Raw genomic sequence first — 22,425 nt, 5'->3', positions numbered from 1 at the left:
TCATAGAATCATATATTTGTCTGAGTTGGAAGGGACCTTTAAAATCATATAGTTCCAACCTTCTGCAGTAGTCAAGGACACCTCCCACTAGACCTCCCATCCAGCCTGGCCTTGAATGGCTCCAGGGAGTGGGCATCCACAGTCTCACTGGGCAACCTGTTCCAATGTCGCAACATCCTCACAGTAAAGAATTTCTTCCTAACATCTAGTCTAAATCTAACTTCTTCCAGTTTGAAACTATTTCCTCTCATCCTGTTGCTACATATTCTCCTTCCCCAGCTTTCTTGTAGTCCCTCTTCACTTACTGGAAAGTTGTTATAAAATCCCCCTGGAGCCTTCTCTTCTTCAGGCTGAAGAGCCTCAACTCTCTCAGTCTGTTCCCATAGAGGAGGTGCTCCAGCCCTCTGATCACCTTCTTGGTTCTGCTCTGGATCCGCTCCAACAACTTGGTGTCCTTCTTTTGCTGGGAGCCCCAGAACTGGATGCAGTACTTCAGATGAGATCTCACAAGAGCAGAGTAGAGGGGCAGATCCTCAATCAGCTCCTCATGCTTCTCTTGTTGCCACCCAGAATATGGTTGGCCTTCTGGGCTGAAAGTGCACATTGCTGGTTCATGTTGAATCTTTCATCAACCAACACCCCAAAATCCTTCTTCTCAGGGCATCTTTCAAGCCATTCTCTACCCAACCTGTATCCTTGCTTGGGATTGCCCTGACCCGGGTGCAGGATCTTGTACAGAGAATCATAGAATGGTCTGGGTGGAAAAGGATCACAATGATCATCTAGTTTCAACCTCCTGCTATTTGCAGGGTTACCAACCACCAGACCAGGCTGCCCAGAGCCACATTCAGGCTCCAGAATGCCTCCAGAAATGGGGAATACACAACCTCCTTGGGCAACCTCTTCCAGTGTGACACCACCTTCTGTGTGATTCTAAATTAGTGTGGGCCACCTTGCATGAGTATGTGCAGCCTGCTCAGGCCATGGGCTTGGTGAATCCCTGGAATCTTAGGAGTACTGAGAAAGAAGCCAGTCAGGGCTGGAAAACAGAGGGAAATCTGAGAGTTTCATGCCACTGTCTCTCTTGTCATCTGCAGGAAGCCACTGCCACACCTCTACCACATCCCCTGAGGCAGCTTATGGGACCCTTCTCTGGGCGCCTCTGCCCCAGGAGACATTGCATGGGATGGCAATGACACGTGGAAAGAAGAGACCCATGTCCGCCATCCTTTGCCTCCTCCTCGCAGCCACGAGCTGCTTTGCCAAACTGAGTGAGTTTCTGTTTTATCTATTTGTTCCATTTTGTTTATGCTTTGTCTTGAGGCAAACCTAGCTTCCAAGATTTCTTTCTGAAGAGGCTTGGATTCTCCCATGTGCATACGGGATATGCTGCAGTGTCCAGTTACATTCTGAAGGGGGTGAACATCCCCTTCACTCATTAGGAGAAGAGGTTACAGATGGAGCTGGACATCTCTGTTGGTGGTGCCAAGAAGAAATGGGACTGATGTACATTTCCAAGGACTAGGGTGTGTGTGTGTGGTGCCAAGGGGAGCATGAGGCATAAATAGAAACGATGGGGTACAGCAGTTTTGCAGTTTTTTTCCTCTATCTTTTCTTTTGCTGAGACTCACAGGGCTTTCTCCTTTCCCTTTCTTTTTCTCTGTGCAGGTGAATCTCTGCAAGTTACTGTGCAGCCTGCCTCCACTGTCCAGAAGCCTGGGGGCCCGGTCAGCCTGGGGTGTGTCGTGGACCCCCCAGGAGTGAACCTCACCTGGAGACTGAATGGAAAGGAGCTGGATGGATCAGACAAGGTGCTGGGGATCCACATCGAGCAAGGAAAACTCATTATCACAGCTCTCAACAACCACACCGTGGGGCGATACCAGTGCATTGCTCGTGTGCCCGAAGGAGTCATTGCCAGTGTCCCCGCAGTGGTCACCTTGGCTAGTGAGTAATGCTGCCATCCTGTGCATTATTCAGGCCCCCACTCACCCATCTGGAGAGGTTCATCTAAGTTCACTTGTTCACTCTGGCATGCGGGAAGGGCTCCTTTCACTTTCCAGGCCTTTTCTTTGCACTTTAGACCATGGACTGGCTGTCGCGTCATGGCCCAGCCGTAACTTACGCAGTCCTTCTGCATAGTAGGCTGCCCACTGTCGTATGCCAGCAACACAACTCATGCGAAATTCTCATGCCAAAGATTCCCTTTCTTTTCCCAAGCAAAGATTTTATATTCTAACACACGTATTCAGTATTTTTCCAAAACAATTCATTTCAAAGCAATTCATTGGCCCACCTGTCCCACAGCAACAGTTTTTACATAAACTGTTAACATTTTATGTTTACATAAAGAGCTGGAAGTACCTAATTGACGTGTGGTTGGTTCCCTTACTGCCATGTTGCCCCATCTGCTTGCTGACTTCTTGAGGTTTTCAGAAAGTACCTGTTGCTGTTGATCACTTAACTTCTGCCGGCTCCTCCTTCATAGGGCTTTTTTCTCTCGCTGCAAGGTTGCAGTGGCCTGGTCACTGTGAGCCACCTCCTTTCTGAGCATCAAGATTTCGGACGTGATCCTCACCACTTGCTCCCTGGGGAGGCTCCATGTAGGCCACCCTTGTTTGGGCACCTGAGAGTCTGATCCTCTCTGAGCCCTGTGCAGTGTTTGGTGGAGCAGGTCTGTGCTACAGAGACCTCCATCCTTTAGCAGTGACAGCACTGCTTCATCTTCCTGGCACAGGGGGAGCTTGGGGCTAAGCCATAAGAAAGTGCAGAAGTGAAGATGTTTGTGCAAAGTACGGGCTGGTTTGGCTTTAAAGCCAAGAGCTATTGGCTTGTCACTGATACATTAATCAGAAGTGAAATGTTTAGGCCAGGCTGAGTGGGAGGAGGAGGTGAAGGAGAGTTGCTGCGCTCCAAAGTGAGGTGGGAGGGGATTGTCATGGGGCTGAATATGTTTGGGGATTTGGCCTGAGCTCTGCACCAAGATTAAGTTTCGGAGAACACATTCCAGAGCAGAAAGGGCGTTGTGTGCACTGGTGGCCTGATAGAGGGAAGGAGAGGAGGGAGAGGTGGATGGGATTACCCGAGGCATGGTTTGCATTTAGGAGAGCGGGGTGTACACAGCTCCTCAGCCTGGTCATTTCATTCTTAGGCTGCTCTCCTTTTCTCTTTTTCTCTTCACTCCAGCCCACCACCAGCAGCTCTGTCTTCTAGAGCAAAGCATGTCTGCTTGATACACACTGGCAGCCTTCGATGGGGAAGGCTCAGAAATCTATGGGTGAAGAGAGTGCAGGCAGATCCAGGAAAGACATGGGGCTGGAGGTGTAGGAGAGAAACCTTCTGAGGGGGTTCAGTCAACCATTAATTCCATGAGACAGAAACTGCTCACATCAGTGGCTTTGCAGTGGTTTAAAATAAGAGGGGACACCGATTTGTGATGGGACTGAGATGGATAGCTGTGGTAGCACATGTACCACAGGCTGTCAAGCCTGCTCCAGACCTCACCTATAGGGCCTTGCTGTGAGCTGGTTTGGGGGAGACGAAGGTCTGCAGGGAGAGGGAAGACCTGGCAGGTTGGCATTGCTGCTGGTCCTTCAGGCTTCTTCCCGATCACGTGCTGGGCTGAAAGGAACCCTCAGAAAGTCTCAGCCTCATCCAGAATTTGCTTTCAGAGATAGAAGACTGAAATTGGAATGTGAATATGAAAGCAGGAGGGAAAGAATGTATTTTTGAGATTATGGCTTAGGTTTATTTTTGAAGCAGATCTGAAGTCACTGGAGAAAGTGTCCTGCTAGATTTCAAGTGTTTTAGGTAACATCTTCTGGCCAACTTTTTGTCTGTTTGCACTGCTTTTTCTCCTCTTTTGGAGGAAGTACCTTAGAGTGTCCCAGGCCCTGCAGGGTCTCCTTGGATCCTGGGGTAACTCACAGGGAAAAGCATGCTGAAGTGCTTGGCTGGCAGAGCAGGCAGTCAGAGGTAGTAAAAGCCAAGCAATTCACAGTATTCATGGAGAAATCCATGCATTCAGCTCAACAGCTATCCTGCAATGGATAGCCATGACATTTAAAACTGAAAAAATAATTGGGGTGAAGCAAAGGGAAGCACCTGCTGTAGTGTATCCCCAAAGCATGACCCAGCAGCCAGGGATGAGAGGAATGCTTGTGCACCCTGGGGATGCGATGGGGAGGCTCACACGTGGGGAAAGCCAAGATGCAGCACTCATGGGCAGCGACCCTGCACGGGGTCGGGCTGGGGGTCCCTGAGGAGTTTGCAGCTGCTTGCTGAAACTGGCCCCATTCATTTTCCTTTTCCTTGGCCTCTCTGATGACAGCTCCCCAGAGGTGCTGCTAGGGAGGAGGCCTCTTGCAGGTTGGAAAAGCATTTGCTGAGCCGGCTCAGGGGGTCCAGCCCTGGGGGCAGAAGTGGTGTGAGGAGGTGAGAGAAGGAAAACACAGGTGGGGCTCCGTGAGCCTCTGTGGAGCTGGCAAAAGGGCTGTGAGATGTCTGGGGGTGATGGGGAGCTGAGGGAGGGCAGGGTTTCAGGATGCCAGAGGCTGGAGGGCAGCATGGGTGTGAGAGAACTTTCACCTTGAGGGCCTGCTTTCTATTTACTGCAGCTCCTTTTCAGAGTTATTTATGGCCTCCCATTCATTTAATCCGATCCGTCTCGCCCATCCTGCTGCTTGGCCCCCACCCCGGGATTCAGCTGATTTCATTCCTGATGACAGAGCCTGGGCAGCTGTGGGGTTGACCCTCCTCGTGCCTCCTCACAGGCCACGGATGGACACAAGGAGTGGCCTTTGCTTGCACTCCTTGCCACATGCAAGAAGAAAATAACAATGATAATAAATCCTGTTATCCCAGCACAGCCGGGATTTGCAGCCGTGGAAAATACAAGCAGTTTTTCCTGCTTGCATGAAGCCCTCAGGGTAAAGCTGCTGTCCAATCAGGTAGCCCTGCTATGATGCATGTGGCAGAGGGGGAACTAGTTGAGAGCCGTGACCACCTGCAGGCAAAAGTCACTGGCAAGTAGCTTGGCTCGTTCCCTGTGAGGGAATAAGAATTCAGGGTAATAGTCTGGCAGGAAGCTTTTATGCCTGCATATTGGAAAATCTCTCATCCTTTTGCCTAGTTCTCCCTCCACGTCTCTATCGGGCCCTGTGGCCCCATTTCTTCATCCTCTCTGCAAGTGGCCCAAGGGAACTAGGGAGAGCCACAGGTCCTGGTCCCCTCCGAGGAGCATCTGCAGCTGTGTGAGCTGCTGGGGGGCTGCATGCAAAGGACCCCCCTGCAGCCATCCTCCATGAGGCCACCCCAGGGGTCCCCACAGCCCAGCTCTTGGCGGGGGCTGCGGGGCTGCTTTCTGGGGTTGGTGTGTGTGCATACGTGTGTGCATGTGCAGATCCCTGCCAGAGTTGCTGGAGCCTATGCCTTGGCTCCAGAATCTTAATTTGGCTGTGATGAATCCAGACCACCAAGGCGCACATTAATTTTCCCGATGCTCGTTTATATTTTGTTGATCAGAGAAGTATGTGTGATGTGTGCAGGCAGACACTGCGCTCTCGCCTCTTCTCCACATCTTTCCATTTCTGTGGCTCCTGCTATTTTATTCCTTGATCGAGTAGGAAAGCGAAGAGGAGAAACTACTCGGCACCCTTCCCCTCCCCGGCAGCAACTTTCCTTGCTGGAAGAGAGTGGGTTGCCGCCAGCTCTTCACAAGTTAAGAGTTAATCTTCATCTGGCTTTAATACCCAGTGGAAACATGGCTCCCCTCCTCGGCTTGTCTTAAAGGATTAATGGCATTTCTGAAGTTCACCCTTATTCCTTCTTTTTAGTATTTTTTTTTTTAATTGAACGATGCCAAGAAATTCCAAAAGTATGAAGCATGTTCGCTGCAAATCATTTTTATGACATTGCAAAACCTCCCCTCCCCTGCTCGGCCCGCTCCCCTCCCCTCGAATCCGGGCACGGGAACACTCGCTCCCCAAGCAGCCGCCCGACAGCCCCTCCGCGCCGCCTTCGGGGAGGCTTTCTCGCCACCCTGCCAAGAGGGCTGGTTTTTATTTAAACCCCATAAAGGATCTTGCTTTAATCAGAAAGTCTGCTTGAGAAATTTCATGTCACTTTTCCGTGACTGTGGGTGGGAGAAGCTCGGAGCCAGCGTTGTCTCTTTCTCTTGGAGCGCTGCTCTCTTTCGCAGAGAACAAAAACACATTTTTTTGCTGGCTTGGCTGCCAAGGTCAGGCTGCACCGAGTCCGCTTTCCACAAGCCCTTCTGCTCCCCAGCTCCCCAAACTGCCCATGGGCACTGGCATCATGCACCTGGATACCATCGGAAGGGATGGCTGAGCTGTTGACAGTGCGGGGCTTTATGCTCCATAGCACAGGGTTTGAGGATGAGTGCCCTCCTCTTCAGGTGGTGGAAGAGGTCGTGGTGATGCGCAGGGCTGGGGGTGATGCCTACGAGGAGCGTGTAGAAGGTTCCCTTCCTCATGATCACTCTGATATCCCACCTTTTTGCCTCCTGCCACCCAGTGTCTGCACACCCTTGAGGCATCCCAAAATGGTGTTTAAAGCATTGACTGCTCAGTAGCAGAACGGCAGCTGTGCTGGAAGTAGGAGGCGGTAGAAGGACCACTTTTGGCTGCCCCTCAGTGTTACAGTACGTTGGCTTCATTTTTACTTTGAGGCCAGGATTTTTTGCACCCAGTTCCTCAGCCATGGAACAGGCTGCTTCTCTTGAAGCTGTGTTTTAATCTACATGCTTTGTAGGAAGGAGAAGAAAAAATTACAGCTCTGATATGGGGCCAGTTTCCCTGGCTGCCATGAATGGAGCGGTCCTCTGCTGGCACAGCAGCGAAGCAGCCCTGTGTCTGTGGGTAAAGGATGAACTGGGTGCTGTGCCAGCTAAGAAGTCCTGTTGTTTGCTCCCTTTGCAGATCTGAAGGATTTCAAGTTTGATGGCCCTCACGTGATTGAGGTGGATGAAGGCAATACGGCTGTCATCGCCTGTGACCTGCCCGAAAGCCATCCCAAGGCCCAGGTCCGCTACAGCGTGAAGCATGAGTGGCTGGAGGCCTCCCGAGGTGAGCACCACAAAGCTCTATCCCACTGCATCCCCATGGCCTCAGTTTTACTCTTTTTGGCTGATCTGAGCGCAGGCTCTTTGAGGGTTTCTGACAAGGCTCCATGTGTTCCTACTGCCGAGGAGTGAGGAGTCAAGTGTAACATCAGCATGCAGAAGGAAGCTTGGGGAAAGGAAGTAGAATTAGGTGATGAACTACATTACTCTTCATTGAGAGTCTCCATATGCTCATGAAGTATTCTTCCAGCCCAGTCCCTGGATAAAGATGATTCTCAGCTTGGGAATTTTTTAAATTTGGATCTAAATTCTGCAGCTTCACTCTTATCTACTGTACATACTTGTTACAAGCTAGCTTCACCTGTGGCACTTTTCCTCCCACAACTGTATCATCTCTCCTCCTGATGTGTGAGCAAAAAGGGCTTATTTCAGTGCTGTTTGTGTTAACCCATTGTTTTTTTTTTTTCCTTCTCACTTGTCCACCTTTCTTTTAGGGCACTGTTTCATCCAGGTACCACATCTTGAGCCATAAGCCATCTCCTCTTCTCTCCCTACAGACAATTACCTTATAATGCCATCCGGGAACCTTCAGATTGTCAATGCTAGCCAAGAGGATGAGGGGACTTATAAATGTGCTGCCTACAACCCTGTGACACAGGAGGTGAAAACTTCAGTCTCCAGCGAGAGGCTCCGCGTGAGACGTATGTTGCTCTCCTTTCATTGCATGTCACCTTCTTAAGACATTCCAGTCCTGGGAGCATATACAAAGTGCTGTTTTAGCTGGGTTTTGGTGTGAACTGACATTAGCAGCTGCTGAGAAAACCCATTTCTTGCAGGAGAGTAGCCCTGGGTCTGCTCCCAGGGTTTGTGTGTGCAGCCTTGGGGTTGCCATACCTCTTCAGGACTTACTCTTGGTGATACATGAGTAAAGGCCCTTAGTCCGTCAGCAAAAGCACTTGCTGCATGCACACATCTTTTAAAGAACAGCCTTCTTGTCCTGCTTTGCCACGTTCCTTCCTATTACCTCCTTGCTCCTCTGCTCCCAGGCTCCACAGCGGAGGCTGCTCGGATAATCTACCCACCTGAAGCTCAGACCATTATCGTCACCAAAGGCCAAAGCCTCATCCTGGAGTGTGTGGCCAGTGGGATTCCCCCGCCCCGTGTCACCTGGGCCAAAGATGGCTCCAGTGTGTCAGCATACAATAAGACACGGTTCCTGCTCAGCAACCTTCTGATTGACCCCACTAGTGAGGAGGACTCAGGCACCTACAGCTGCACAGCTGACAATGGGGTTGGTGAGGCTGGAGCAGCGTTCATCTTCTACAATGTGCAGGTGTTTGGTGAGTGCAGCTGTAGCTCTTGTTTTAGGAGGGGTGGGACTTTCTCATCTGTTTTCAGGGAAAAATACTAATGCTGCTGTACTTTCCCTCTCTCTGGATAAACCACAGTGTAAGTCGCACCATGCCTGTGGTTCCAGTTTCTAGGAGATGGGATAAATTCTGTTTTAAGGGTGAAAGGTTCTTCCTTCCAGGTTGCCAGCATGAGCTTCCCCTTCCCATGGGGAAGCTCATCTCTTGTCCCTTGTGTCACTGGATTTGTTCCAACACTTTTTAGTGGAGGACTGGCTCTTTCTCAGACATATTTGAGATTAGTATAAGGAAGGCATCAGAGAGTCTTGCTTTTCACTTTGTTCAGTAGGGAAGCTTTTTCTGGGGTGAGAAATAGAAAGAACACCACACCTTAGGTATTTCTAGCACATATCCATCCCCTTCTTACAAGCTTTAGGGAGGGTAAGCCCATGTTTTGTTGGATTGCATGTCAGCCAAGTGTCAAAGTGTTGTTGGCACAAGTACCTTTGCAGAGTACTGTTTCAGCTAACAAAAATGGGACTTATAGGTGCCTGCTGTCACTGTGTGACTGAGAGGGGAAGCTGGCCTTAGGCCATCTCTCCTTTTGGTTCATGTGGGTGCTGATGTAACAAACCAGATCCATGTGGGACCCCATAAAGGTAGCAGGACTGGCAGGAAGGGTTGAGAATCCATTCCTTCGCCCTCATCCCAGAAAGCAGAGTGCAAAGCCAGGACTGTGCCATGCTCCCTGCCAAGTGGTCATCATTATTTGTGCTTTTCTCCTCTCAGAGCCCCCAGAGGTCACGATGGAGCTGTCCCAGCAGATCATACCCTGGGGCCAAAGTGCCAAATTCACCTGCGAGGTGCGAGGGAACCCCCAGCCTTCAGTCATGTGGCTGCGCAACGCTGTGCCCCTCTCCGCCAGCCACCGGCTCCCGCTGTCCCGCCGGGCGCTGCGGGTGGTCAGTGTGGGGCCCGAAGATGATGGCATTTACCAGTGCATGGCAGAGAATGAGGTTGGAAGTGCACAAGCCATGGTGCAGCTGAGGACGGCCCAGCCAGGTGAGTCCCTCCATTGAAGCTCGTGGTCATTCAGTGCTAGAGGCCAATGAACAGCAAACGAGCAGAGAGGAGGAGAAGATTGGTGTGTAACCCTCTTGCTTGGGTTTGAGGTGCTGTGCTCTTCCTTCTGTTTCATCCCACACTGTGAATGGTTTTGGAGATGCTATCTCCTCCCATGGACCATGCTGAACTTACCTACGGTCAGAGGGGCTCTCAGAGGAAGCCCCCTGTGGCACAGGAGAAGGAAAGTTTGTTTCTAACACTTTCTGGAGAGGTCCAGTAGGTAGCACCACCTGGGACCTGATACCTCTTAGTTATCAGTGATGCAGTAGGTGAATAGCTCCAGATTTGTAAGAGGATTCAGGGGTCTTCTCTTAGCTCTGTCTTCATTGCAGCCTGGACCAGACATTTACTCTGTCTGCACCACTCATTTACTCTCAGCATCTTGTCTTTCAGGAGCTACCCTCAACCCTGGGCAAGATGCCCAGCTGGGTTCAGCTCAGCCTCCAACACCGCCTTCCAGGGACAGTGCCTTAAAGCTGCCTTTGGATAAAGGTAGTCCACCAAAGCCTGTGACCACCCCACTGGCAGCGTCTCCACAGTGCTCAGCCAACAAGGAGCTGGTGTCTCCAGCTGAGGCCCCCATCATCCTCAGTTCTCCCCGGACGTCCAAAACAGACAGCTACGACCTAGTGTGGAGACCCCGACCCGACAGCAGGGCCCCGATCCTCTACTATGTGGTGAAGCATCGCAAGGTATTGCTGTTTTGCTCTGCTCCATCTTTCTTCCATGCTGCTCTCTGGTGTGGCTGGTGGCCTTGTTGCATGCCCTGTGGACAGTGCACTGGGGACATGGGTGTGGGCACACAGTGCTCACTGGCAGTGTGGGTCAGTGGGACAAATCCAAGAAAAGATGGTAGGGGTGTGCGTGTGTCAGTCTTAAAATGAAGAGTGTGTGTGCACACACCTATGCCTTTCTGGCTCTCATAGCCATGCTGACTCCTTTGGGAAGTTTCTAAACTACCACTTTCTGATAGTTTTATTCTGGAAGCTGAAAAGCAGTGCACTGTAAAGTCCTTGCTGGTGACACGCCATGGTGCATGGAGCAGTGCTGAGACCCACTGAACCTGAAGGCTCCTGCCTTCTGCAGTGCTTCTCAGCCCAGCAGGCAGAGTGCGAGCAGAGCCATTACCCAGCAGATTTTCTAGGTAGCAAAGCAAAGCACCATTGAGGTGAAAATTCTACTACTGAGGTGTAGAGTACTTCTTGTCATTTTACTGGGAGCATGGGAGAAAAAGCCTGTATTTCCTTTGGGTGGGCAGATAGCTTGCAGCAGAGAGATTGGTTTTGCAATGGGCTTTGAGTACATTTCAGTTCTGGTATGTCTGAGATTCCCACTTGGTTGCCACTGCAAGCCACCATTTTTGATTATATGTGAATATATGTATCTCTTTTCCCAAAATTGTTTGACTGGTGTAACAGGAGGCTGTGGTAATAGCCCCACATTGCTGATTTCTTTCTAAACAAAACTAAGGCTGAGGGTTTCAGCTAGCCATTGCTTTAAATAACTCTTTAAAGCGAAGGCAGAAGATGCCAACACAAGAACACAATGGGGCAAGTTTCAAAAACAAAAGATGCCAAAAGCCTCACCAGACTGCATAGAGTCTAGTAGCCTGCCAAGAAGAGATTTGTTCCCCAGTGGTGTATCATGTAACAAGCAATTCTGTATGCAATATTGGCTTGCAGGCTGGAGTTTGTCCATATTTTACTTGTTTTTCAGTGCTTCACCTGGAAGGGGCTGTAGGGCAGTGGAGGTCATTGTGGGTCACTGCAGTTTGCAGTAATATGTTTTCAGTGTAGTCCAAATTCTCAGCTGGAGACTCTTTCTTGAGATGCTGAAGGATTGTGTGGAAAGGAATTAGTCCCAATAACCCTCAAACTTGTTTAGAGAGTCTCTTTCTATAAGAGATCTGTAGGATCAAGTTATATAATGATCTGGTTTAAACGTCTCTGACTGGAAAAGCATGTCTGTGGAGAGGGAAGGAATCAATTCAGCAACAAAAGAAAAGGCTCTTTGTGTGAGAAATGGCCGAGGAAAGTAAAACCTTCTGACAGGAGGCTTAAAATTGTCTGGGCAAGGGTCTGGTTTTCCTCTGCAAAATATCTACGGATGTCTCTTCTCCCTGCTCCTACACTGACCCTAAAATGTCAGCAGCCCGCAAGCAGTCCGATGCCATCTAGTTATTATCTTTGTTTCTTAAGAATTTCACTTTTTCTTTCCTGGATACTTAGCAGTCTTCAGGGTTCCCCTCTCTGGCCTCAGAGCTCTGTGGGCTCAAGAATAAAAATAAAATGAGGCAGGCATTAATCAGTCAGTGTCAAACGCCTGGAGAAGATGAATGATACTGAGTCCTGGCATTTCCGTTTTGTGGCGATGCCTGCATTGCTAATGCTGCTTTCGGCACCGGGTCACCTCAGCATCCTGTGTGTTTGCCTGCAATAATATTATCCTTGCAGCTGGGGAGAAGGCAGAGGATCCCACCTTCCCTCCTGCTCTGTATGGGGTGGTGGGACATCACTGAAAAACAAAATATGTTTCCACGTCTTTCTTAGGGCGCAGCCATTCAGCATCCGTTCCCTGCGGGGGGCATTACAGTTCAGCCAAGAATTACCCGAGGTGAGGCTGCATAACCTTAATTCTGTCCATTGCCTGCGTTATTCTCCCAGCAGGTGGCCAACGCCTCAGACAGCTGGGCAGTGAGAGATGTGCCAGCCTCACAGCACCGCCTGACACTCACCAGGCTGGATCCTGGAAGCCTCTACGAGGTGGAGATGGCTGCTCACAACTGCGCCGGCGAGGGACAGACGGCCATGGTGACCTTCCGGACTCGTAAAGGTCAAAACGGTCTTGGGGTATTTTGCTCTGAGGCAGTGGGGTGCCCTCATTCCTCTCTCGGTGTCTCAGATGGACACCTGCAGAACCACAGAGAATAGGCCTGGGAGAGATGTCAGGAGGTCGCTTAATCCTTCCCCTGCCTGGAGGAAGGATTTGCCTTTGGGATTTATTCCTGACAGGTGTTTCTCTAAGCTGTTTTCAGGAGAAAATCCAAGCCTTCCCTGCCGGCAGTCTGCTTAGTGCCAAGCGGTCTCTACCACCGAAAGGATGCTCCAGAAGACTCAGCTCAGTCCTCCTGTGTCCCCCTGCTGCTCTTCTTGTCCCAAGAAAGTGTGGGAGATGGCATTCCCTACATAGAAACCTTCCCTGTGGAGAGGGCTGCTCACATACTTTTTCAGGCTCTGCGTTGAGCTGATTACCTCCTGCTCAGGCAGAAATCTAGTGACAAGATTTTCAGAAAACTAATAAAAAATTTTAGAAAATTAAATATTAGTGGGGGCAAAAATAAATCAACAGTATAACAAATCTGCCTGTGTTGCTTTAGTTCCTCTCTGCAAGTTGAGCACTTTGAGTCCTCAGGACTGTTTGAGTCCAAAGACTACTTACATCAGCATTGCGACTAGGAATATTTTCTTTATTCATCACAGCAAAAATTAACTCTCACCCACACCACCGTGTCCCTGATGCCATCTCTCCATCCTACATAGGCCGGCGCCCAAAACCAGAGATTGTTGCCAGCAAAGAACAGCAAATCCAGAGGGACGACCCAGGAACGAGCACTCAGAGCAGCAACCAGTCTGACAACAGCCGGCTGTCCCGTAAGGCTCTGGGCAAGGCCCTTCCTGTTTTCATCTCCTACCCCTGTCTGTCCCTTTTCTGTCCCCAGTGTCAATCTCCCCCTGCTCGCTGTTCCCACATCAGTGAGGCCTTCCATTCTATCTCCAGACTCTTATCCACAATTCTCATTGGTGTCTCTTCTGTGATGGGTGCACACACCTTCATTGAGCTGGAAAGGGGAAAAGGAGTGAGATACAAACAGCAGTAAAAGATATTTGGAGAACACAGATTGAAAGGAGTGAGGATCTGGGAGTCCCAGCTCTAATGAAGAGCACTTGGGACTTAGAGACCATGTGGATGGGTGTGATGCAGGCTATCCTTCACCCAAATCCCTCTGAGCTACAGCATCCTCCAGACATGTTAAAAGTGTCTTGATGTCCACTCATGCCCCTTGCAGCTCCAGAGGCACCAGATCGTCCAACCATCTCCATGGCATCAGAGACATCTGTGTATGTGACATGGATCCCCCGTGGGAATGGTGGATTTCCTATCCAGTCTTTCCGTGTAGAATATAAGAAACAAAAGAAGTCGGGAGACTGGGTCCTGGCCACCAGTGACATTCCTCCCTCTCGCCTCTCTGTGGAAATCCCAGACCTGGAAAAAGGTAGGCGAGCGTTCTCTGCTTCGTGGGGTCTGTAGGAAAGCTGTGCAGTCCCTGTAGGATGGTGAACCATCTGTCACGTCGCACTCAGCCCTGGCATGTGTAAGCAGAACAAAGCCTCCTCAGCTCCGGCCTTAGGTGCATAGGGAAATGCTGCAAATGCTTCTCCAATTTCTCCAGCTGCTGAGACCAACATAGATTTGACCTCCCTCAGGGAGGCTCATGCATGGTTTTCTGTATTACGGGACATAGTTACTAAAGGCATTCGTGTCTTGTTTTTGCAATTTACTAGATAGGACAGAACTTTTCTTTCTGTAGCCACAGGCAAGACAGATGGACTTGCAATTCCCATTGAACTTCACATGAGAAAAAAAGCCATCATTGTGTGGGACAGCTTTAAAAAGCAAAATACCTACCCATACTTAAAGTGCAGAAAAAGGATGTCCCAGTTAAAATGGCTTAGGCTTAGGACTTTTATCTGAGATTTATGTAGCTAATGTCAATGCAATAGAGGAAGGATGCTATCTTGTATCTGCTTTAGGGTAAAGGCAAATTTCTGGCATCTCTGAATCCAGCCATCTACCCCATAACTGCTACATGACTTCTAGACCAGCAAGACAGGAACTGGGAGAGACAAATAAAAGCAGACTGTCTATCACATGGTTGAAATGTGTTTGTACTTCAACCAAAACATCTCTGTAGTTTTTTTCACTTTCTGGAGAAGACAAAGCTCCCTCTCCACAGCCAGGCCTGTGCTGACAATAGAACTCTTGAAATACATCAGTGCCGTGTTAGTGAAACTTCTTTTATTCCCCATTTCTTCCCAAGGGTTTTCCTATAAGTTTCGTGTCCGCGCACTGAACATCCTGGGAGAAAGTGAGCCCAGTGCTGCATCTCGGCCATATGTGGTATCTGGGCACAACAACCGAGTCTACGAGCGCCCTGTGGCTGGACCATACATCACCTTCACAGATGCCATTAATGAGACCACCATCATGCTGAAGTGGATGGTAAGCTTTGTGGGGGAGGAAGAAGGATCTCTGCAAAAAGCAGATGTGTAGGTGCTACTTGCCCAGCTCACACATCTTCAAAGCTACCACATTGGAGCTTGTCAGTAGCACAAATGGATTGGAGATCCTAGAGTTGTCACAGGCGTTGAAGGCTGGGCTTGCAGAAGTGCAGGAAGTCAGAGCCTAGGAAACCTTTTAATCTGAATCCAGCATTGTAAACGGGAGGCATTTTGGTGGATAACCTCAGGTTCTTGACCATTTTGTCCAACAAGCATGGTTCAACAATGCGTGGGATGGCTGCTTGCTTTCCTGACCAAATTCCTGGAATCTATTAGCACCTCTGTCTGCCCCAGTAGTTTCCAGCAGACATGTCCTTCACTCTCACTTGCTAAACAGCAGTTCTAAGTGCTGGTAATCACATACAGCAGTCCAGCCCTGAGGACTTTTAGGAGTGGGCAGGATATTTTGGCTCACAGGGCCAGATCCAAGTGTTTCCAACAGCTTAGAGCTTATTCAGAGGGATTCGTCACACTCTTCCAACATCTGATTCAAAATTGCTCCAGGGCAGGATGGGCAATGATGTTATTTTAAACACACTAGCTGTTAAAATACTAGATGAAAGCTTGCAAGAGCACGTGGAGATGGGGCAGTGCAGCCCCAGATGAGGGAGGAGCAGAGTTGTCTTCAGAAATATGTGACTTCTACGGTCACTGGTTCATAGCAAGATAGATGCACTTTGTCTGGATGCCATGAGTTTGTTGAAGTCAAGGTGATGGTGTGTTTGTCCTTGCCCAGCTGAGTAACTTGCTGAGGAAAAGGAGGGCCAGAGTAGGGCCATGAAGATGATCAGAGGGCTTGAGCAGGGGGGACCTTCCAGTACCTGAAGGGGGCCTACGGGAAAGCTGGGGAGGGATGTTTTGTAAGGGCATGTAGCGACAGGATGAGGTGAAATGGCTTTAAACTGGAAGAGGATAGATTTAGAGTAGATATTAGGAAGAAATTCTTTACTGTGAGGCTGGTGAGACACTAGAACTGATTGCCCAGAGAAGGTGTGGATGCCCCCTCCTAGGAGGCATTCAAGGCTAGGCTGGATGGGGCTTTAAGCAATCTGGTCTAGAGAGAGGTGTCCCTGCCTATAGCAGGGGAGTTGGAACTAGATGATCTTAAAGGTCTCTTCCAACCTAAACCATCTGATGCTTTGGAGAAGAAAAATCATGGAACCAGAGTATAGAATGATAGGGTGGACAGGACCAAATTAATGGCCTGCCTGCTATGTGACAGAAGCAAGATGTGAGAGTGTAAAACATCAATGATCTCTGGGAAGGAATTTACTTACTGTGAAAACCAGTGACAAGACAAGGAAGAGATTCTCTGCTGGGAATTCCTCCTGTTCCATCCCATTTATCCTGACTGCTCCTCACCCAGAACAGTATGGATCTGACAACACAGACATCTCTGCTAATTTCTGCTCTTCCTCTGCAGTATATTCCAGCCAGCAACAATAACACTCCCATCCATGGCTTTTACATCTACTACCGCCCCACAGACAGTGACAATGACAGCGACTACAAGAAGGATGTGGTAGAAGGTAGGAGATATTTGGACACTGGTCCTAACTGCTGGTTCCTCCTGTAAGAGGGTGTGCCCAGAAGGAGCCCTGTGTAGCAAAGGCACAAGGCTACTGCTGGATTATTTTTTTTCCACCTAGCGCTGCTGCAGAGGTGGGTTGTCTGCACACAGGAAGCTAATGACATCCTGCATGTGTGTTCTCTCCTCAGGAGATAGATACTGGCACTCCATCAGCCACCTGCAGCCAGAGACTTCATATGACATCAAGATGCAATGCTTCAATGAGGGTGGTGAAAGCGAGTTCAGCAACGTGATGATCTGTGAAACCAAAGGTGAGCAGCTTTGCAGGGCACATGTGGGAGCCAAGCACTCTGTCCCTGCTGCCTGCTGCTGTCGAGAGCACAGCAAGGCAGGAGTCATCTCTGCCTGACAGCATGTTACCTAAGCTCTGGCATGGGACAGAAGAGGGCAGGTAGGCTTGGTTATGCTGTTGTTCAATATGTGCGTACACCCACACCAGTACTCATATTTCTTAAACGTGCTGCTCTTCCTCCTGCCATGGCTGTATCTCATTCTCTGTCTCTTCCTTTCACAGCTCGAAAATCTCTTGGTCTGCCGGGTCGTCTTCCACCCTCAACAGTGGCCCCTCAGCAGCATCCCCCACTTAGCGGTGGGCACAGTGGCCTGGGGACAGGAGCCATGGTGGCCCGTTCCAGCGACCTACCGTACTTGATCGTAGGCGTCGTGCTGGGCTCTATTGTACTCCTCATCGTGGCCTTCATCCCCTTTTGCCTTTGGAGAGCCTGGTCCAAGCAGAGTAAGACTCCTTTCTTGAGGGCTGATTTACAAGATGTAACCTTGTAAGTTAGATATGATCCTGGGTGTAATTGGATCAAACATCCAAACTGTGAACCCTGCGCATTCTGGGAAGCAGGGAAAGAGTGGCAGAGGTTCCAAATGTCCAGTGGAACCCTCCCATCAAGATAAAAGGCCAACATTCATTCTTTATCTTGTTTACCTTGTTAAGAAGGAACCCTGGGACTTAATAGAGGTGGACAGGGGCACTGCCTTCCCTTTTGTATCATTTATTTCTGAGGATGCTTAGTGTGCCAAAACACCTGCCTGATAGGACAGCCTAACACTACCATTTTCAGTAGTTCACTTCAGGAAGCTCAGCTTTACTTCTGCTTTTGGCCTCAGACTGTCTTGTTCTTCCTTCTGCAGAGCAAACCATTGACATGGGCTTCCCAGGAGCTGGACTGCTAGTGTCATCCTGCCAGTACACAATGGTGCCCCTGAGGGGCATTTCTGCTCCTCGTGCCAATGGACATCCCTATGTTAATGGGCAGCCCTATGCCAGTGGGGCACATCTGAAGGGCATCTGCCCCTCTGCAGGAGTGGACTATGTGAGCACAAAGACCCAAGATTACAGTCCAGATGACATGCAGCAGGTATGTCCACACCCACATTTAACAGCTGATTTGATATGAGCCATGGCCATGGTTGCAGTGGGAGGACTTCTCCAGACATGCTTGGCACTTTTTGCAGCACACAGAAGTGCCAAAACTGGCTCCTTTTTGAAGTTTCCCTGTTGCAGTGAAGTTACGTGAGGCCTGGGATGAGCAGGAAGGTCTCCCAATGACTTGTGATGAGGTGGCATCCTGGGGCAGTAGGAGGCAGTGAGCAAAGACTACTCCTAATGGAAATTGTTTCTGTTTCTTCTGAGCAAAGCACCCAGGGACTGGCAATACTGAGTATTCTGTATGTACACAGTAAAATAAATGCAGAGAGCATAAATTGGTTATCATGACCCAGTGATACATCAATAAGTAATCTGAGTTTTTCAGTGCTTAGTTCTACCCTGTAACAGAAGAAACAGCTCCAGCTCCTTCCACCTTCTGTTGTAAGAACTTACCATTCTGGCTTGCGGTTCAGGTTCTGCTAAAAATCAGCACTAATCTCTTACTGCTGCTTTATGTCATTGCTCTGCTAACATCTGTTCTCTCATTCCAGTCACATGAGGAGACCAATGCCTTGCTGCAGGCGAGAGTGCTGCAGAATGGGAATGCCCAGCGAGAGTACCAGCCCACCAGGTTGGTCCTGGCTTACCAAGGTGAAGGGTGAAACAGTCGATCCTGTGGGGCCCATTGAAATACATGCTTAGAATGGCTTGTGCAAACATGGCCTTGTCTGTTCCAGTTCACTTGGGAAACAAACCTATGCTCCAGCATTCAGCCTTTTTGATTTAAACTCTTTTCAGACACCTCATTCCTCTAATGGTTTGAAAGAGAGGTGATTTCACTTTAGAGATGGCTCTCCCGTTTCCTCCTTGTTCTCCTAAGCATAGTCTGGAAAGTGCAATGAGAGAAACTAACATCTGTGGCTGGATGCTGATAAACAGATGTCCAGAATCTGGTGAGTTGCAGACACTTAGTGTCTCATGTTCAGACGCCATGTCATTATTCCCATGCTCCCCAGGAGACATAACTCCTCCAAGCTTCTGTGGCACTCACCAGGTTTTGAATCACAGATACCAGTTCGCATCACCTCGTTCCCACTCCACAAGTATATCCATATTTCTCCTCATTTAGGAATGGTTTGTCATTTTATCAGTGCAGCTGGCTGAGATGTTGCAGGAAGCCTACCTTTCAAGGAGGAAATATGTGAATAGTGTTAAACTTCTTTCTTTGTCTGCCTGCTTCCTTAGATTGCCGAATTCAAGACCAGAAGACAGCTCTTTCCTGTACAGCCTCCCAGATGATTCCACTCACCAACTTCTCCAGCCACAAGATGACTGTCCACACCTTCAAGAGCACTTCATTGGCCTGCATCATTCAGCAATGGGCAATAAAGTAGGAGGTCCTACTTTGGATCCTCGACGAGATCCGCTGTTCCACCACGGTCAGTGGTCTGGAAAATTCAGTGCTTGCTTCATCTCATTGTTTTGGGCTGATTTTGAAGGAAAACTTCACTGTAGAGGAGGCTTGATGACTTTGTTCGTGCTCAGTTCTGTGGTGCATGGACTGTCTCTTAGAATAGCATGAGAAGGCCACAGTAGCAGTTGGGATGATAAATTGCCTGGGCCACTTTTAAACAACAGATTTTTCATTTCTCCATAAGCATGGCATATATGCTGCTGGAAGGATGCATACCCATCTGCAGTTGCAGAGAATAATCACTTAGTCCTTCTTCACCTTACATCTTCCAGGCTGGTCAAACGCCAAGGTCCCTGAAAAGTTATGTGAATCCGTCCCACTAGGACATGATCTATTGATCCATCCCTCCTGCAGCGTGGATCAAACACATTGCATATGAGTATAGGAGTAAACTCCCCTATAGCCAGGACTTTTAGAATGCAGTTCTTGGTCTTTCATCAGACTCTCTATCCTCATAAAGTGGACTGTTGACTAGAAAGCTATCATAGTACCTCTCATTTCTGTACACATTTTAATTCTCTCTCACTCCTCTGCCTTTCAGGAAGCCCTTTCTGCCTAGGCCTAGTGCCAGTGGAAGAGGTAGAAAGACTAGACTGCTGCCAGTCCAGAGGAGACCTCCATCCCCAGGCTCCGGTGCTCACATCTTTGAGTCAGGACCTACCAGGACATCTGAACAGCAGCTCACTATCGCTGAGGCCCTTAGAGACTCACTCTCCTATCAGTTAGGGACTAAGCTGCCTTTTGCAAAAGACTTATTCTAAAGAGAAAAAAAGAATGGGTATTTATTTTTGTATAACACCTCTATTTATATATTTATGCACTTGTATATAGATGTATATGTGCCTTTTATAATGCTATGGAGACAGAAGGCATCTTCAGCAAGGCAACAGGAGGGCCCGAGAAACAAAGCAGCAGCTACCTGTGGCACTGGGCTGTTCATCAGAGCACAAGAGAGAAAGAGCAGCACAGGGGATATTGCAAGACATGGGTCCAAATGAAGCTGCGGCCACCAAGATCAATCAGCCTCCTGCGGTGAGGGCTTCTCCTTGCCCACAGGAAGGCATGTCCCAGGAATGCACTCCTGTGAGTGGACTGGAGTTATGCACTCTGCCTAATCAACGTAAACAAACTTTCACATAGACGCCATCTGCAGCTGCATATCTGTAAAGACAAACCCATGCTTTAACAACTAAAATAAAGGCTTACGTGTTTTCTGTGGCTGGTTGTATGCTAAAACCTTCCACAGAATGAATCTAAGTTCTTTTTCCTTGCGGAAACGTGGCAAAAAGGACTCCTGAGGGAAGGTGACACTTTCCTGCAGTTACTGTTTTCCTCTAATCTATGTGAAACTTTTCAATGCTGAGCTTAGGAGAAGAGGGCTGGCTGCTGTCTATGCCAACTAAGTGATATAAAACCTCTCATGGGGAGCAGAGCCAGGGAAAATTTTCGTTTACGTCTAAGGATAGCTACATGAGATTTGGGAAGGACACCTAAATATCTGCCCCCAGTCTGCACTTTCACAGTAACTCGCTGAAAAGGCAGGCAGCACAAATACCATTCGTTTGCTTGTACTGGGGCCAGCAGCAGCAGTTCTTGTGCCTGGCTGGGACACAACTGGATCCTGGCTGAAGGTGCACCAGCCAGAAGCAATGACCAGGGAGGGAGAGGGCAGAAGAAGCAAGAGCAGCTGCAGGTTGTTTGAGCTTTTTAATTAAAAAAGAGCAGCCAACACCAAAGCTCTGTGTGCTGTCGGAAACTCTGCAATGGAAGAACACTGCATCACAACCCCTCCACTCGGAGGTTAAAGAAACTTCACAGTAAGACAAAGTAAGCACTATCTATGACCACTCACTGCCAACATCTTAAATGCAAGAGGAAAAATTAGAAAGGTTAAAACCAGAAAACAAAGGCTAGCTCTACTCTAACGCATGCAAGTCAGTGAAATTACAGGCTGATTTCACATTTGCTATAGTTTTCTTGTTCCAAATAAATGGGGCATCCTGCACTGGAGTGCAGTTTCCCACAGAGCAGGGTCAAGACTCTCACTGGTGCCATACCTTTCTAGCATTGTAGGCCCTGAGGAAAAGGTCCCTTGCTTTCCCCAAACATAGTCCTTCCCATCTCTTTTTACAATATTCTTAACTCAGTTAGGAGACAACTGCCACTGCAGTGGGAATGTTCAACAAGTAACAAGATGCACCCTTAAGACAGACCTCCTGTACCAACTACTGAGAACCCAGATGCTATAGATACAGTAGGCCATGTGAAACATTCTCATTTCCAGCCTTCAAAAGCCATTTTGTACTGAGAGCTAATAACAGGCGTGTGCACATACATACACACACACAGCATCTCTTTTGTGCAAAGCTCTGCAATGGACTGACAGCAATAGCATTTACTGGTTGCAATTGAACTTTTAATTCCCTACCCACCACTACAGCCATTTTTGGATAAAGGAAACAAATTTAATCCTTTACAATGAAACCCCCGTATAACCAAAACTGTACATTTCACACTTGCAAGTATTACTACTGCCATAGTTCAATGTCTGCTTTTAAGGGACACTTGAACTGCTAGTTACCTTTCATGCTTTAAGAACAGGGAATATTTCATCTGGTGCCTCCAAGTCCTGTGGTGATGAAGGTTGTAGAAACTGATTGTTCCTGGTTAAGAGACTGAGCTGTTCAATTAAATGCCCATCTTTTCTGCTTAGAAGATTGATTTCTTCTCTTAGGATGGCTTCGTCATGAGCCAAACATTTCAGCTGTGACTCCATCCTGGCCTTCTCTTTCATATCAGCACTTCGGGGGCCCTGAAATTCTACTCCCTGTGAGGAGAGAAAAAAATTGCACCTATAAAAAAATGCAAGGATTAACAGTGGCATTTATTTCGTCTGGGAAAGTGAAGCATTCCAAGAAGTGGGACAGTGTCTGCTCCATTCCTCAGTCAGAACTACTTGGAACACAGAGTAATAGGCCTTTATCTTTGGCTCAGTCTGTTACCAATGGCTGCCTTATTCCGTAATAAAGAGAAAGAAAACAACTCATTTGTTGTCTGTTTCCACGTACCAAAGGAATAATTTTCA

The 22,425-nt window shown here is 48.7% G+C and overlaps 1 protein-coding gene across 4 annotated transcripts; it reads left to right on the top strand.

The window, feature by feature from the left end:
- The first annotated feature begins 1,079 nt into the window (after positions 1–1,079).
- On the top strand, positions 1,080–20,558 carry BOC (BOC cell adhesion associated, oncogene regulated). 4 transcript variants are annotated; one of them, XM_031556103.1, is made up of 18 exons: positions 1,080–1,271; positions 1,669–1,947; positions 6,939–7,085; positions 7,639–7,782; positions 8,128–8,421; positions 9,220–9,492; positions 9,949–10,247; positions 12,222–12,381; positions 13,095–13,205; positions 13,622–13,828; positions 14,654–14,835; positions 16,318–16,423; positions 16,614–16,736; positions 17,000–17,221; positions 17,629–17,855; positions 18,418–18,497; positions 19,112–19,305; positions 19,882–20,558. In XM_031556103.1, the coding sequence occupies exons 1-18, from the start codon at positions 1,187–1,189 to the stop codon at positions 20,064–20,066; spliced, it is 3,318 nt and encodes a 1,105-aa protein (XP_031411963.1). In that variant the 5' UTR covers positions 1,080–1,186; the 3' UTR covers positions 20,067–20,558. The 4 variants fall into 4 exon arrangements, with proteins under 4 accessions (XP_031411963.1, XP_031411960.1, XP_031411961.1 ...); XM_031556100.1 differs by having other exon boundaries at positions 12,222–12,387; XM_031556101.1 differs by having other exon boundaries at positions 12,219–12,381.
- Positions 20,559–22,425: the final 1,867 nt, after the last annotated feature.

This window comes from Meleagris gallopavo, chromosome 1, assembly GCF_000146605.3.
Source record: "Meleagris gallopavo isolate NT-WF06-2002-E0010 breed Aviagen turkey brand Nicholas breeding stock chromosome 1, Turkey_5.1, whole genome shotgun sequence".
NCBI classification, from domain to species: domain Eukaryota; kingdom Metazoa; phylum Chordata; class Aves; order Galliformes; family Phasianidae; genus Meleagris; species Meleagris gallopavo.
The sequence above is the reverse complement of the archived record's forward strand: the minus strand, read 5'-3'. Positions and strand labels throughout refer to the sequence as shown.